Below are 14598 nucleotides of genomic sequence, written 5' to 3'. Positions count from 1 at the left end.
ACTTACTGCACAGTAGATGGTTCCAATGCAGTGGGATTAACAAAACATACAGCCCTTGACCACAAGAAATCTTTCAGACTGAGGAGAAGGAGCTCAGAAACAAACACAAAAATAAATATATAATCACACATCATAATGAGTGCTACGGGGGTGGGGAGTGGAGACTACTGTGGGTGATAAAGGAAGAGGCCTAAATAAGATGTGATAGGGATTCAAAGAAGGCATAAGGAAATGACACGCTTCACTACCAAGTCAGAGCACAACTATGTTGAAATCGATGTCTCCAGAAACGATGCAAGTGATAAACTGTATACAAGGTGCCAACTTATCTAAAAATGATTTAGCAGAGCCACAAAACAGGATCTCTGAGGAGTCAGTCAGTGCAGGCAAGCATGATACATGAAAGCGATGTTCCTACTTCCACCATTTACTCGTCCTTGGAGTAAATACGTGCTGAGAGTTCTGGGGAAATTTTAGAACACAGGTAGTTCAAAGCAGTAATTCCCCTTACACAGCAAATCAGTCACACAGTGTGAAGTGACGGGAAGGGTCACTTCTCTTAGTCACAAATTTGGAGTTTTAGAGGAATGGTACATGCCTCAGGTGAGCCATCCTTACTTTCAATGTGCAGAAAAATCACTGGATGAACCTGTTAAATACTTGGGAGTCCGGGTTCTACTCCCAAGGATTCAAATTCAAGACTTAGAGTCTAGCCTAGAAACGTTCTGATGCAGGTGGTACAGGTCACACTCTGAAAACCCACATTAGACTAAAATCTCCCCAGAGGAGGAGGTTTTGCCCTGATGAAGAGGCTTTCAGCTTAAAAAAGCAAGCAAGTACAATATTACACAAGGGCCTCCTAGAACTGTTTGTTTACAGGCTGACCCTGTGCCTGAACCTTGTTATACTCTGGGCTTGGAAGAAAAAGTCGGAATAAACCACACAGCCTGCTGCTACAGTTCCTGTCCCAGACAACTGACCAGAGGTAACATAGAAAAACAAGGAGAGAGAGAAGCAGTGCTGACCACTCTGTCTGCAGAGGCCAGAGAAACAAGCACACCACAAGCGAGGCAGCTAAGACCGCTAAGGGGGTCAGCACAAAAGTACAGACGGGGACACACCCGAGAAGAGAATGATGGAACAAAAACAGAACTAAGGAAAATAAAATTCGTATTTCTTAAGAATCTTCTATGTATCAGGTAGTATGCCCTACTTCACATATTTATCTCATTTTATTCCTCAAAAAATCATCAGTGATAGGTGCTGTTACATATTCTATTATATGGAGAGATGATATTATAGATGAAGAAACTAATAAAGCCTACAGCAAAGGTAACTTGTCCGAGGATACAGAAATGGAAAGCAACAGGGTCAGATTTTGAACCCAGCTCTTTCAGACTCCAAAGTCTATACTCCCCCTCTGGACTCGTGGGTAGGAACATGCTAGCTATGAAGAAAGGAAAAGAAGACTCCCAGGCCACAGAGACTGCCAGGTACAATAGAAAGGAGCAAAGAATAATGCATTAGCAATATCAGAACTTTAAATAGTGGCCTTTTTGTTAAAAAGGCATTAAGTTTCACAAGCTTTGAATAAGGAAAGACTTGAAAAGGTAAAGAGGTAAAAAGAAGGTAAAAAGTTAAGATACAATTTGGTTCGTCATGAATGATTCAGAATTGCAGGAACCCAAATGCTTACTGCAGCTAAAGGTAGGTGATGGGATTCCAGGTGACCTTCCACACTCCGACCCCCAAAATACCTATAACTCCTATGATGAACGAAAATGTCTTTTGTAAAGAGAGAGAAAAGATGTGGTATATTTTGTGTCTGTTAATGTTTTATTTTATTTCAGGACTATTAAGAACTGTCTGGTGGCACAGAGGTTCTCCAAGAATGAAGTCAGAGGAAACAAGAAGAGATGTGAAGTGACAGAAGAGAGACAAGCCACCTCCACAGACTAAGCAAAACATACCCTTAGACTGTGAAAGGCATCCCTCCTCTTCCCTCTTCCTGAGCTCTCACTCCACAGCCCTTAGGTAGTGCCAAGCGACAAAGGACGTCTAAGGACAGGCTAGGTGTTGAGGAGAGGGGAGACATGTCCAAAACGGCAGTGACATACAAGGAAATTAATCTAGTCAGTAAACAAAATGAGGATAATGACAGCCTAGTCTCTTACTGCCAAAGAAAGAAACTATAGACATGGTAAGGATAAAACTGAGCTGAATCCTCCAGCATTACAATGGAAATGAGATATATTAAACTCATGGATTGTAATATATGTATAAATAAAAACAGAAATAAATATTTAGAAATATATACATAAAGGAAGTATGTACTTAGCTCTGTGCTAAGAGACCTAGAAGCAGTGACACCTCAATAGTAATGATCTCATCTAATGCCCAGATCTTGTTTTCTAAATACTGTTCCTAATTAAAAGAAACCAGGGGTCCTTGTGGAGAGAGCTGATTCCAGAGCTGGCGTACAGATAATACAAGATGAACCAGGAACGTCTTTCTTTTTTTTTCTTTTTTGATTAATTTTTATTGGAGTATAGTTGCTATGCAATGTTGTGTTAGTTTCTACTATACAGCAAAATGAATCAGCTATACATGTATCTCCTCTTTTTTGATTTCCTTTCCATTTAGGTCACCACAGTGCATTAAGTAGAGTTCCCTGTGCTATACAGCAGGGGTCCCCAACCCCTAAGCCTCTGACTGGTACCGGACCACAGCCTGTTAGGAACCGGGCCACACAGCAGGAGGTGAGTGGTGGGCGGGCGAGCTAAGCTTCACCTGCCGCTGACCATCGCTCGCATTACTGCCGAACCATCCCTCCACCCCACCCCCGGTCCGCGGAAAAATTATCTTCAATGAAACTGGTCCCTGGTGCCAAAAGGTTGGGGACCGCTGCTATATAGTACGTTCTCGTTAGTAATCTATTTTATACATAGTATCAATAGTGTATATGAGGAACATCTTATTTGAAAGTAAGAAAGGATTTAAAGAATGATAGGGACTTTTCCCATCAACAGAAGAATGGATAAAGAAGACAAGGTATAAACACACACACACACAGACACACACGCACAGACACACACACAGTGGAATACTAGCCAGCCATTAAAAAGAATGAAATTTTGCCATTTGCAACAACATGGATGGACTTGTAGGGCACTGTGCTAAGTGAAATAAGTCAGAGAAAGAGAAATACTGTATGATATCACTTATATGAGGAATCTAAAAAATACCACAAACTAAACAAACTAGTGAATAAAACAAAAAAGAAGCAGACTCACAGATACAGAGAACAAACTAATGGTTACAACCAGTGGGGAGGGGGGTAAGGGCAATACAGGGGTGGAGGAGTGGGAGGTATAAACTACTGGGTGTAAGACAGGCTCGAGGATATACTGTACATAACATGGGGGATAGAGCCAATATTTTGTAATAACTGTAAATGGAGAGTAACCTTTAAAATTGTAAAAAAAAAATTTAATTAAATTAAAAAATAAAGGTTTACATTTATGCTAAACTAAAAAAATAATAAATAAAACAAATGACACAGCTTTATACGTACTGATGCAGAGTGACTTCTAATATATACTAAGTGAAAAAATAATGTGTAGAACAAAAAAGAATGATATGAACTTTTCAAAAGGACAGAGAATCAACCTGAAGGGGCTCCTAATGGCCAGTTTGGGAAAATCTAAGCATTAAAACTTATAAGGAGAGTAAATGATTATAACCCACTGAGTAAAAAGGAAATCTATGAATGAGTACATCTGAGATACACAGACAGATGGATGGGAGGGAGGGATAGGTAGAATACAGGGAGAGAAAGAAAGAAGAGGAAGAAGGAAGTAAACTTCTTGAAAAAAGAATATTTACAAAGGTTCAAAGTAACTCTCAACAAAATGTTTATTAATTACCAGGAGGTAAAGAGTAACTTTACAGTAGAGCTATCTGGCAGACACCAACCTGAACAAGTGATTGACATCAACTGTATTGGTATAAATCAAAACCATGTAGTATCTGATAGGATTCAATGAGAAGAACACTTCTCACAGAACAACACTTTTTTGGTATTCCAAAATGAGAAAACATTATACAGAACAATTGGCCTACATCTTCAAAAATGTCAAAGCCATAAAAGCCCAGAAAAGACTAAGGAACTGTTCCAGACTAAGGGAAGAAGAAAACAAAATGCAATGTGATTCTTCAATGGATCGGTTTCACAAAAGTAACAATACTGGGCAACTGACAAAACCTGAATGGAGTCCAAGGACTGAATGGTAGAAGTATATCAACATTAACTTCCTGATCCTGATAGTTGTATTGTGGTTAACAAAGGAGAATGTACTTGATTGTAGGCAAAACATACTAAAGTACTCAGGGATGATAAAGCATCGTGTTGGTAACTTAAATTCAACCGTTTCCAGAATAGATAGAAAGTTATCTATTCTATTGGGGGGTGGGGGCAGTTATTTTCCCGGACATTCCCAATCAACTCCATGGGCCCCTTGAAAGCATTTGTCAGTTATCTTAAACACCTGTTATGGTCTATACCACAAAAGAGCCACCTGTGAGGCAAATATTCTCATTCCAGCAGTGGGGAACCCATGACCTGAAGAGAACAGTTCCTTCACACCAACCTAATGTTTTGGCCTAAGCAGCAAAATCAAGACAGTTGTCCGCATTTCCTCTTCAAATAACTTCATTTTCAAACGAAGAAATGCAGATTAAGAGGGAGGATGGAAAACATCTTCTTTTCCATATTAAAAGGCATAGATCTTTACCTTTGGGGTCATAATCACTACTCGTACAAATGCTAAGGATCAACATTCCATTTTCTAAGGAAAACATGATTCTATGTGTAGAAATCTACACCTATGGAAAAATCACGTTAGAGCGGAAGATTCCTTCTTAAACTTTTCAGAGCAGAATATTAACTTTTGCTTTCTCGTATCTAACGTTAACCAACACACAAAGGGCCTGCAATCACTAGATAAACTGACACTAAGATATAATAGAGCCGAAGAGTCATTAATGCTTTATGGCCTGAACATGTGCGCATCTCCTGCCATCTATTCTTAAGCCGTATAGAATCTTTTCCTTAATTTGTAGCAGATAAATGTCTCATCAACTGTTCAGAAGCTAAGAATTCAGATTGTGATAATTTTCCATTAGAGGGAATTAAAGTCCAAGTGAGTAAGAAGAGGCAGCAAATGCACTGCCTTTCCTTTAGCCTTGATTCCTGGGATCCAGTCTACACAGAGTATGGGGTCTGGATTAAACTGTTTTCAATACTCATCACACAACATGCTTGCCTTCTAGGAGTTTAGCTATATGCTCTTGGGCTTCACGAAACATCAATACAAGAATACTCCACTTGAATAACTTGTATGTATCCGTGAAATCATAGCTGAAAACATAATCCACTACGTCACAATGGCAGAACCCACAAACTGTCTTTCTCATTGAGTACAACGCCAGGAAACAAATGGACCGACTTTCATTCCACACACAATGAATACTATGTAACTCAGTGCTGCGCAGAGAAAGGAACAGTTCCTTATTAGTCTTAGCAGCCCAGAAGCTCAAATCCAATGCAGAGAACAGCAGTTTAACTGGCTCCTCCCGTAGGGCCTTCGTACCCTCTACTTTCTGTGCTCTTCTCTTCGCAGATGGTTTACTCTGTGTTTATCTTTAATAGTCCTGCTTTATACCACCTTTTTAATCCTACCAGCAGATTTAAATCCTCTTGAAAGTACTCAGCATATGTACGCACACATGTATTTATTTTCTTTCCCTTACAAATTTTCCTCCTGATATCTCTTATATTTTCAGGTAGCATTCTACTCTTAATGATCTAGAAGTTTTCAACGATACGGACAGCAAGAGGCTAACTTAACAACGACCAGGGAGCTGGCATCACCAAGCCCCCGTGCTCTGCCGGCGGGCGCGTGGCACGCGGGCTCGTCACCTTTGCAGTAGTCTGCGGGGTCCTCCTGCTCCTCATCGTCTGACCCCAGGATCTCCTCCTCTGGCTCCGGGGGCGCAGGGTCTGCCAGAGGCGGCGGTGGTGGAGGGGGCGGGGGTGGAGGAACCAAGGGAGCTTTCTGCTGAGGCTCCGGCCTGAAACAGAGGAAGGACAATTCCTGTTTACTCAGAAGTAAATCCTGCATTATGAATACACTTGAGAGTTTCTTAATATGGGAAAAAATAAAACTTGTCACACACTAAGAAGAGATGCTGATTAACGTCACTTCAGCCACTTTAGCTGAATTCAAGTACTGCTTCAAAACACAAGTGGGGGGCGGGGGGGTGACTACCCTTATTAACCAAGGAATATTTCTGCAGGCCCGTTTTCACTCCAAGCGTCATTATTTCTTAAGTCTTGATAATATTATGAATTGTAAGTGAAAAAGAGTTATCCTCTCATGATACACAGCCTTAGTAGTTAGAACACATCCCCCAGAGATTAGAAAAAGACAGAGGAAAGCAACCCTAGACTTTAAAAAAGGGCTTATTTTCCATCATTTTAAAATCAGAATTCCTTTCCCCATAGAAACAGCAGGAATGTGGTTAGGTTTCCTGGATAACTCATAAAAGCCAACTAATGTATACTGTAATGTACACCTTGCTTAGCAAGACAAGAACACTGTCCCAAACTGGAAATTAAACAAAGAAAACATCCACTGCAGTCGAATACAAATACAATCCATACATCAATGCAAGACTTCCAATGGTTATTTCTAATTGTTACAAAAAGGCTAAATGTTTAGTACACTCTTTTACAAAAGACAGGAAAACCTATAATACTAAAAACAAATAAACAACTTAAGAGGTTACAGATGTAAATCTTTCAGATATCTAGAATAACTCAGGATATATTAAATACATTTGCTTAGAAGTAAAGCATTCACAATGCAATTCTGTAAAATCAAGCTTTCACTTATAAAATGTAACTGCTCCTTCTAGCCATATCCCAATGGGGAATCTTGAACCAACAGTCTCAACTGGATGCAGAACCTCTCTTGAGCTGCAAGCTGCCCTAACAACAGGACCACCACTGCTCTCCCTGAGCTGGCCACAGCTCTACAGATAAAAAGTGGGGAGGGAAAAGATACCGAGTGGTAGGGGCAAGGGGGTTCGGCTGATGGACTGTTCCCCAGAGGCAGTTTCAGTGGCATGAACAGAGGGCCTCTAGTCTGGGGAGCAAGGGGAACCTCACAGACACTGATGTGGTAGATAATCGCCATTTTTTTGGCCTGCCCAGTACTGATGCTCCCTTTCTAAAAGCACGTTTTGGAACACTGCTACTCCCTGCACAATGAAAGGCTGGCTCCAGTCCTCTCTCCTCATTGTGGTACAGCCTAGGGCACAGAGCCGTGGAACCTTGCTTGAGAAGGTCAGCCATCACAGGGTGCAAACTCATCCTAGCTGCTAGTAAAAGGCAGGGTCAAAGGACTTGCCCCTTTCTAAGCTGAACCTCTAAATTCTTGCCAAATCTAGGAGCCCCCAAATAGCCTTTAGCACACTGCCTTCAGCCTAAGGTAGTTACAGCTCATTTATGTGGGTTGCCACCAAAAACTCCAAGTGCCACAGCAAACGAAGGAAGGCAGTAGAAACACCAGCAGTCATGAGGATGGGGTGGGGATCACATCTCACAGGTAACCTTAAAGGTCAACCCTGGCAAGTATGATTACCTTTGGCAGGACAACTAAAGAATGTTTATAATCTGAAAATGACTTGTACTGATTTCTACTTGCTACAATTTATGGAGACTCAAAGTTACAGCTCCTTAGGTAACAGACATTAGGACAATGGTGGTGATAACATTCTCAATTAACCATGCCTCATGATGGAGTACTGAAAGGGAGTCATCACAACCAAACACCAACACCACTGCCAGGACCTCCAAAGAAATCCCAAGAGACCTTATGCAAAAAGAGGCCTGAGGAAGGGGAGGTAGGAGAGGAACTGCACCAGTTTCAATGCTTCCCCAAAGGGAAGAGGTTAGAGAAAAGATTTACATGACCCATTCTTGGGGGTGGAATCTATCTATTTGACAAATTTGCTCAACCAAAAATACTTTCAATGTTGACTATTTCTTCCTAAGAAATTTCATATGAAAAAATAAAGAGATTCTCTAAATTAAAAAAAAAAAAAAACCAAAAAACAACAACACATATTCCCTGTGGAGACTATGTAACAACTAATGAAAAGGGAAGGACTAGAAGATCTTGTTCCACTGCTGCAGGGTGCTGCTACGATCGACACCACTGATACTTGGGCCAGGAAACTCACAGCTGTGGGTGCTGTTTTGTACACTGGAGAACGCTGTCAGCCTGGCCTCCAGCCACTACATGTCAGTTGTGATCATCACATGTCCAGAGACAAAGCAACCTAAATGTCCATCAACAGAGGAATGGATAAAGAAGATGTGGTACATATATACAATGGAATATTACTCAGCCATAAAAAAGAATGAAGTAATGCCATTTGCAGCAACATGGGTGGACCTAGAGATTCTCATACTAAGTGAAGTAAGTCAGACAGAGAAAGACAAATACATGATATCGTTTATATGTGGAATCTAAAAAAAACAGGGTACAAATGAACTTATTTACAAAATAGAAGTAGACTCACAAATGTAGAAAACAAACTTATGGTTACCAGGGGATGAGCGGGGTGGGGGATAAATTGGGAGACTGGGATTGACAATATACATACTACTATATATAAAATAAGATAACTAATAAGGACCTGCTGTATAGCACAGGGAACTCTACTCAATACTCTGTAATGGCCTACATGGGACAAGAATCTTTAAAAAAACCAACACTGGATATATGTATATGTATAAATGACTCACTCTGCTGTACACCTGAAACTAACACAACATTGTAAATCAACTATACTCCAATAAAAAATTTTTTAATCATCACCAAAAGAAACCTATGTCCAGACACTGACAAATGGGTGGGGAGGAGGGGGAGGGAGGGAGGGGAGGGGAGTGGTGGCAAAATGATGCCCATGTGAGCACCACTTCATCGGTGGCATTTGCTACATATACCTTTACCTCAATGGAATAGACTGTATCTATGATAAGGGAGAAGAGATTCTAATTTTCACATGCCCATTTTCTCTAGTTTGAGAGGCTTGGGTATCTTTATCATAATGTATGTCTCTTGGTGAGCTGCCACGTCACTTGCTTAACAAAATTCTCAGACCCTCTGGGGTCAGGGAGGGCCATGCTGAACAGGCAGGCAGATAGTTCCCGCAAAGCCAGTTCTATCAAGATAAAGGGATGAGTCAGGGTACCTTGAAATACAGAGGAAGTTGAGTAATGTTGATGTAATATCTTGACTGGCTATCATATCAAAACACCTAGAACTCTGCTATCCTCTGGCCCCATGTGAGTGCTGAGCACTGAAAATGTACCTTGTCCTTATTGAGATGTGTTCTAAGTGTAAAATACGTACTGAATTGCCAAGATTTGGTACAAAAAAATGTAAAGTATTTTATTAATAATTTTATATTGGGGCTTCCCTGGTGGCACAGTGATTGGTAGTCCGCCTGCCGATACAGGGGACACGGGTTCGTGCCCCGGTCCGGGAAGATCCCACATGCCGTGAAGCGGCTGGGCCCGTGAGCCATGGCCGCTGAGCCTGCGCGTCCGCAGCCTGTGCTCCGCAACGGGAGAGGCCACAGCAGTGAGAGGCCCACGTACTGGAAAAACAACAACATATATATATATATATATATGATAATTTCATATTTATTACATGTTAAAATAATGTTTTGGATATAATAAATTATTAAAATTAAATTCATCTTTTTTTTTTAAATGTGGCTACTAGAACACTTTAAATTACAAATGAGGCTCACATTACATTTCTATTAGATGGCATCACTCTAGACCCTCAGGTTCAACAATAGCAGAGGACTGTCTTGGCAGAGATTCCTGGTCATATCAGTGAATATTTTTTTCTGAGGCTTCTCCCAGTAACCTGCTTCACACCAATTATCACCAACTCTCAAATTACCCAGTTCATCATAGTAAGATAAGTACACTGTAACTACCAAATGTTACAGTCCAATCACTGACTCCTTTTCATCCCATCCAGCCTTGTTACTGCCTACTGCACAGGAAAAACACAGTAAATTTGTCTTAGGGCAGACGGACGTAAGAGAGAATGATGCCACACTGTCTTTAAAGGCTGCCTTCTTCAAACTGGTCTCTGGTGGCTTCTACAGCACCTCAAAGCCTGGTTAAATCTCAACTGTTTAAAAGATCAAGAGGTGATCTCACCAAGTGTATACTCATGAAATACATCAAGCGATTAAAAAAAAAAAAGACAACTTTCACTAATCCTATTGAAAACCATCAAGAAGTTATTTCAAAAGACAAACCAAAAAAGTTATTACATATAAGAATTAATAGGGAGTTCCCTGGTGGTCCAGTGGTTAGGACTTGGCGCTGTCACTGCTGTGGCCTGGGTTCAATCCCTGGTCAGGGAACTAAGATCCAGCAAGCCATGCGGCATGGCCAGAAAAAAAAAAAAAAAGAATTACTAGAAGCACATAAGCCGTGGGGGGGAAAACTCATAAATATTTTCAACAACAATGCCAACACTACTAAATGGTGAAAGAATAGTCTTTCAACAAATGTAACTGGGACAAATGGCTATCTGCATACAAAAAAATGTTGTAACCCTACCTCACATAAATACATAAATATTAACTCAAAATTAATAACTTGGGACTTCCCTTGGTGGTCCAGTGGTTAAGACTTCACACTCCCAAGGCAGGGGCCCAGGTTCGATCCCTGGTCAGGGAACTAGATTCCACATGCATGTCGCAACTAAAAGATCCCGCATGCCACAACTAAAAGATCCCGCGTGACGCAACTAAGACCCGGTGCAGCGAAATAAATAAATTAAAATATTTTTTAAAAAAATAATAACTTGCAGGAGGGCTTCCCTGGTGGCACAGCGGTTGAGAATCCGCCTGCTGATGCGGGGGACACGGGTTCGTGCCCCAGTCCGGGAGGATCCCACATGCCGTGGAGCGGCTGGGCCCGTGAGCCATGGCTGCTGAGCCTGCGCGTCCAGAGCCTGTGCTCCGTAACGGAAGAGGCCACAACAGTGAGAGGCCCGCACGCCACAAAAAAAAAAAAAAAAAAAAAATTAATAACTTGCAGGAAAAAATATGAGTAAATCTTGATTACCTTAGGCTTGGCAATGTTTCTTAGATATGATACTAAAAGCATAAGCAATAGAAGAAAAAAAGATAAAACTGGACTTGAACAAAATTGAGAACGTTTGCGTTTCAAAGGGCACCATCAAGAAAGTAAAGACAACCCAGAGAATGGAAGAATATATTTATAAATCATACAGCTTTAAACAAACTTGTATCTAGAATATAAAAAGAAATTTGTAACACGACGATAAAGAGACAAATTTTAAAAATTAAAGAAAAGAAGTAGAACAGACATTTCTCCAAAGAAGATATACAAATGACCAATAAGCACATGAAAAGATGTTCAGCATCATTAGTCAATTGGAAGAGGGAAGTCAAAACCACAATGAGATACTACTTCACGTCCAATAGAATGGTTATATTAAAAAAAACACCAGGCAACAACAAGTATTGTCAAGAATGAAGACACTGGAACCATCATACTACTGTAGCAGGAGTATAATATAGCACAGCTGTTCTGGAATATCTGGTAGTTCCGAAAAGGTTGAATTTAGAGTTACCATGAAACCCAGCAATTCCAATCCTAGGTATATACCCAAGAGAAATGAAAACATCTGACCCCACAAAATCTTGTGTAAAAATGTTCATAGCAGTGCTATTCAGAATAGATAAAACGCAGCAACAATCCAAATGTGCATCAACTGATAGATGGGTAAGTAAAATGTGGTATATCCTTACAATGTAATATTATTCAGCAATAGAAACAAATGAAGTACTGATAATACATGTTACAGTAAGGATGACCCTTGAAAACATTACGCTAAATGAAAAACACGAGTCAGAAAAGAACACACGTTGAATGATGCCATTTTACATCAAAACGTCCAGAATAGGGAAATTTGTAGAGTGTATTAATGGTTGCTTGGAGTTGGGAGCAGGGGAAGAGAAAAGTGGAAATTGACTGTTAATAGATACGGGGGATTCTTCAGGAGGCATGAAAACGTTCTCATGTGGTGATGGTTATACAACCATGTGAATATACTTAAAAAATACTGAACTGCATACTTTAAAAATCTAAGTTGTATGGTATTTGAATTATACCTCAAAAAGCTGTTTTTTAAAAAGCAAAAGCCTATACGACTATATAATACCTTTTAATATCCACCTTATACCTTAATAAAGTATATGCTTCCAAGAAAAATCATAAATATCTACATTTAGATTTAAGCAATCTATATGCATGGTCTCTTTTACAAATACCTAATACATTCACAGTGAAAAATAACATGTAGTTCTGTAAAAAGTAGAGAGTCTATCTAATCATCTGAAGTTTCTATAAGGCACTAGTAATTTCAGAACGTGTATGTATACATAAGAAAATGTACCAACTCAGTGACTGGAATAAAAAATTTAGAAAGCAAAATTCCAACTAGTCATTCATATTTTTCACAAAGAACTATATTTATTTTGCCCTACATAAAACATAACTAAATATTCTAATCATTACTCCAAATAGGGCTATCAGGCCCTTGTGACATATTAAAAGTAGTCTCGGGCTTCCCTGGTGGCGCAGTGGTTGAGAATCTGCCTGCTAATGCAGGGGACACGGGTTCGAGCCCTGGTCTGGGAGGATCCCACATGCCGTGGAGCAACTAGGCCCGTGAACCACAACTACTGAGCCTGCGCGTCTGGAGCCTGTGCTCTGCAACAAGAGAGGCCGTGACAGTGAGAGGCCCGCGCACCGCGATGAAGAGTGGCCCCCGCTTGCCACAACTAGAGAAAGCCCTCGCACAGAAACGAAGACCCAACACAGCAAAAATAAATAAAATAAAATAATAAACTCCTACCCCCAACATCTTCTTAAAAACAAAATATTTTTCTTTAAATATTACATTAGAATACTAAGATTATTTTATCATGCTTATCGACTTCATATTATATTTTTCATGTACATTTGCTCTATTAGTAAAGTGAGAAAAAACTGAACGACCCTTGCAAAATGCATACATCATCTGCTCTAAATTGCCACGGCAACCAGATGGGAGTTCTCTGATTTCCTTCCAGCTGCTATTTCTTTTCCATTCCAGCAGAGAAAAAGAAGTAAACCTCACATTTGGCAGAAAAAGAAGTACTTTCCTTTGTTATCAGCTTAAATGGCAACTGACACCATTTAAGAAATTAATTCAGTTAATCTTTAACCAAAACATAAAGAAAAGGAATCCCAAACCAATTTCTTCAGGTAGTATTCTAGGGACATTCACATAAAGTCAAATTTCTTTTTCTTTCCTCGTATGTCGACAGCCTAAATCTAAAACTCACTCTCTTCCTCCCACCCTCCTTCTCACTCTTCCTCTCTTGGTGGTAATTGTCAGCCTGAGAAACATGCAATCTGGCATTTCTACTTAAGGACAGAATCAATCAGTATACACTTTCTCTCAAAATAGCTTATCTAAAAAGGCTAGCTGCTGTAGCACTGGGTAAAGTCACACAGCTAGGGAGGAAAAAGCCACAATGATTTCATGTATTCCTCTCCAATGAAAAGAGAATTTCTAAACTTTGTATAAATCAAACCTAAATGTGAAGTGTCTGCTGTGGTAGGCAGAATTCTAAATTGAGCCCCAATGACCCTTGCCCTGTGTAATTCCCTGTTCCTCTGAGTGTGGGTAGCCCTGTGAATATGATATTACTCTTGTAATTATGTTATGTTATATGGCAAAAGGGCAGATACACTGGGTGGGCCTAACCTAACCACATGAGCCTTTTTACAGGTGAGGGTTTTTCTCTGACTGGTCAAAGAAAAAGTCAGGGGCGTGCTTGAGCTAACCTGCAAAAAAGCAAACATTCATGTCAGGAACTGCCCATTAGGGCCACAGAGCAAGGAATTACGGGTGGCCTCTAGGAGTGAGAGTGGTCCCCAGCCAACAGCTAGAAGGATAACAACAACTTCAGTGCAAGGAAGAGTTCTGCCAATAACTAGTCATCTTAAAAGAGGACTCCAATCCCCAAATGAGAACTGCAGCCTTGGCCAGCAGTTTGGTTTCAGTCCAGTGAGAAATCAGCCACCTGTGCAGCCCTAACTTCTGACCTACAGAACTGTGAGCTAATAAACAGGTATTGTTTTCACCTGCTAAGTGTGGTAATTTGTGCAGCAATAGAAAATGAATAGAGCTGCCAAGTTCTCAATAAGTAATAGAGTAGTTCATTTTAAATTATCAGATTTTGGCCTCAACCAAATCTGGGGTTTTTTAAATAATTGAAATGATCAGAGGAATTAAGAAGCTGGGTAATAAGAATGTGACAGCCAATTCTCTTTGGGGCACAGGCAAGTTAAAAAAAAAAAGAAAGGAAAACAAAAACTTATTCCCCAAATTCTAACAGAAACAATCATAATTC

At 40.2% G+C, this 14598-nt stretch overlaps 1 protein-coding gene and 1 non-coding gene across 4 annotated transcripts in view; one reads left to right on the top strand and one right to left on the bottom strand.

Annotated features, from left to right (window-relative positions):
- The window catches only part of SRPK2 (SRSF protein kinase 2), a 224331-nt gene that overhangs the window by 65506 nt on the left and 144227 nt on the right, over positions 1-14598 (bottom strand). For all 3 annotated transcript variants that reach the window (XM_060020283.1, XM_060020281.1, XM_060020282.1), the window contains exon 4: positions 5981-6132. In XM_060020283.1, coding sequence (XP_059876266.1) covers positions 5981-6132 — 152 coding nt within the window. The remainder of the gene's footprint in view (positions 1-5980; positions 6133-14598) is intronic.
- On the top strand, positions 10453-10524 carry TRNAD-GUC (transfer RNA aspartic acid (anticodon GUC)). Its single transcript has one exon. It is a non-coding gene; the product is annotated as a tRNA-Asp (tRNA).

This window comes from Delphinus delphis, chromosome 9, assembly GCF_949987515.2.
Source record: "Delphinus delphis chromosome 9, mDelDel1.2, whole genome shotgun sequence".
Lineage (NCBI taxonomy): Eukaryota > Metazoa > Chordata > Mammalia > Artiodactyla > Delphinidae > Delphinus > Delphinus delphis.
The sequence above is the reverse complement of the archived record's forward strand: the minus strand, read 5'-3'. Positions and strand labels throughout refer to the sequence as shown.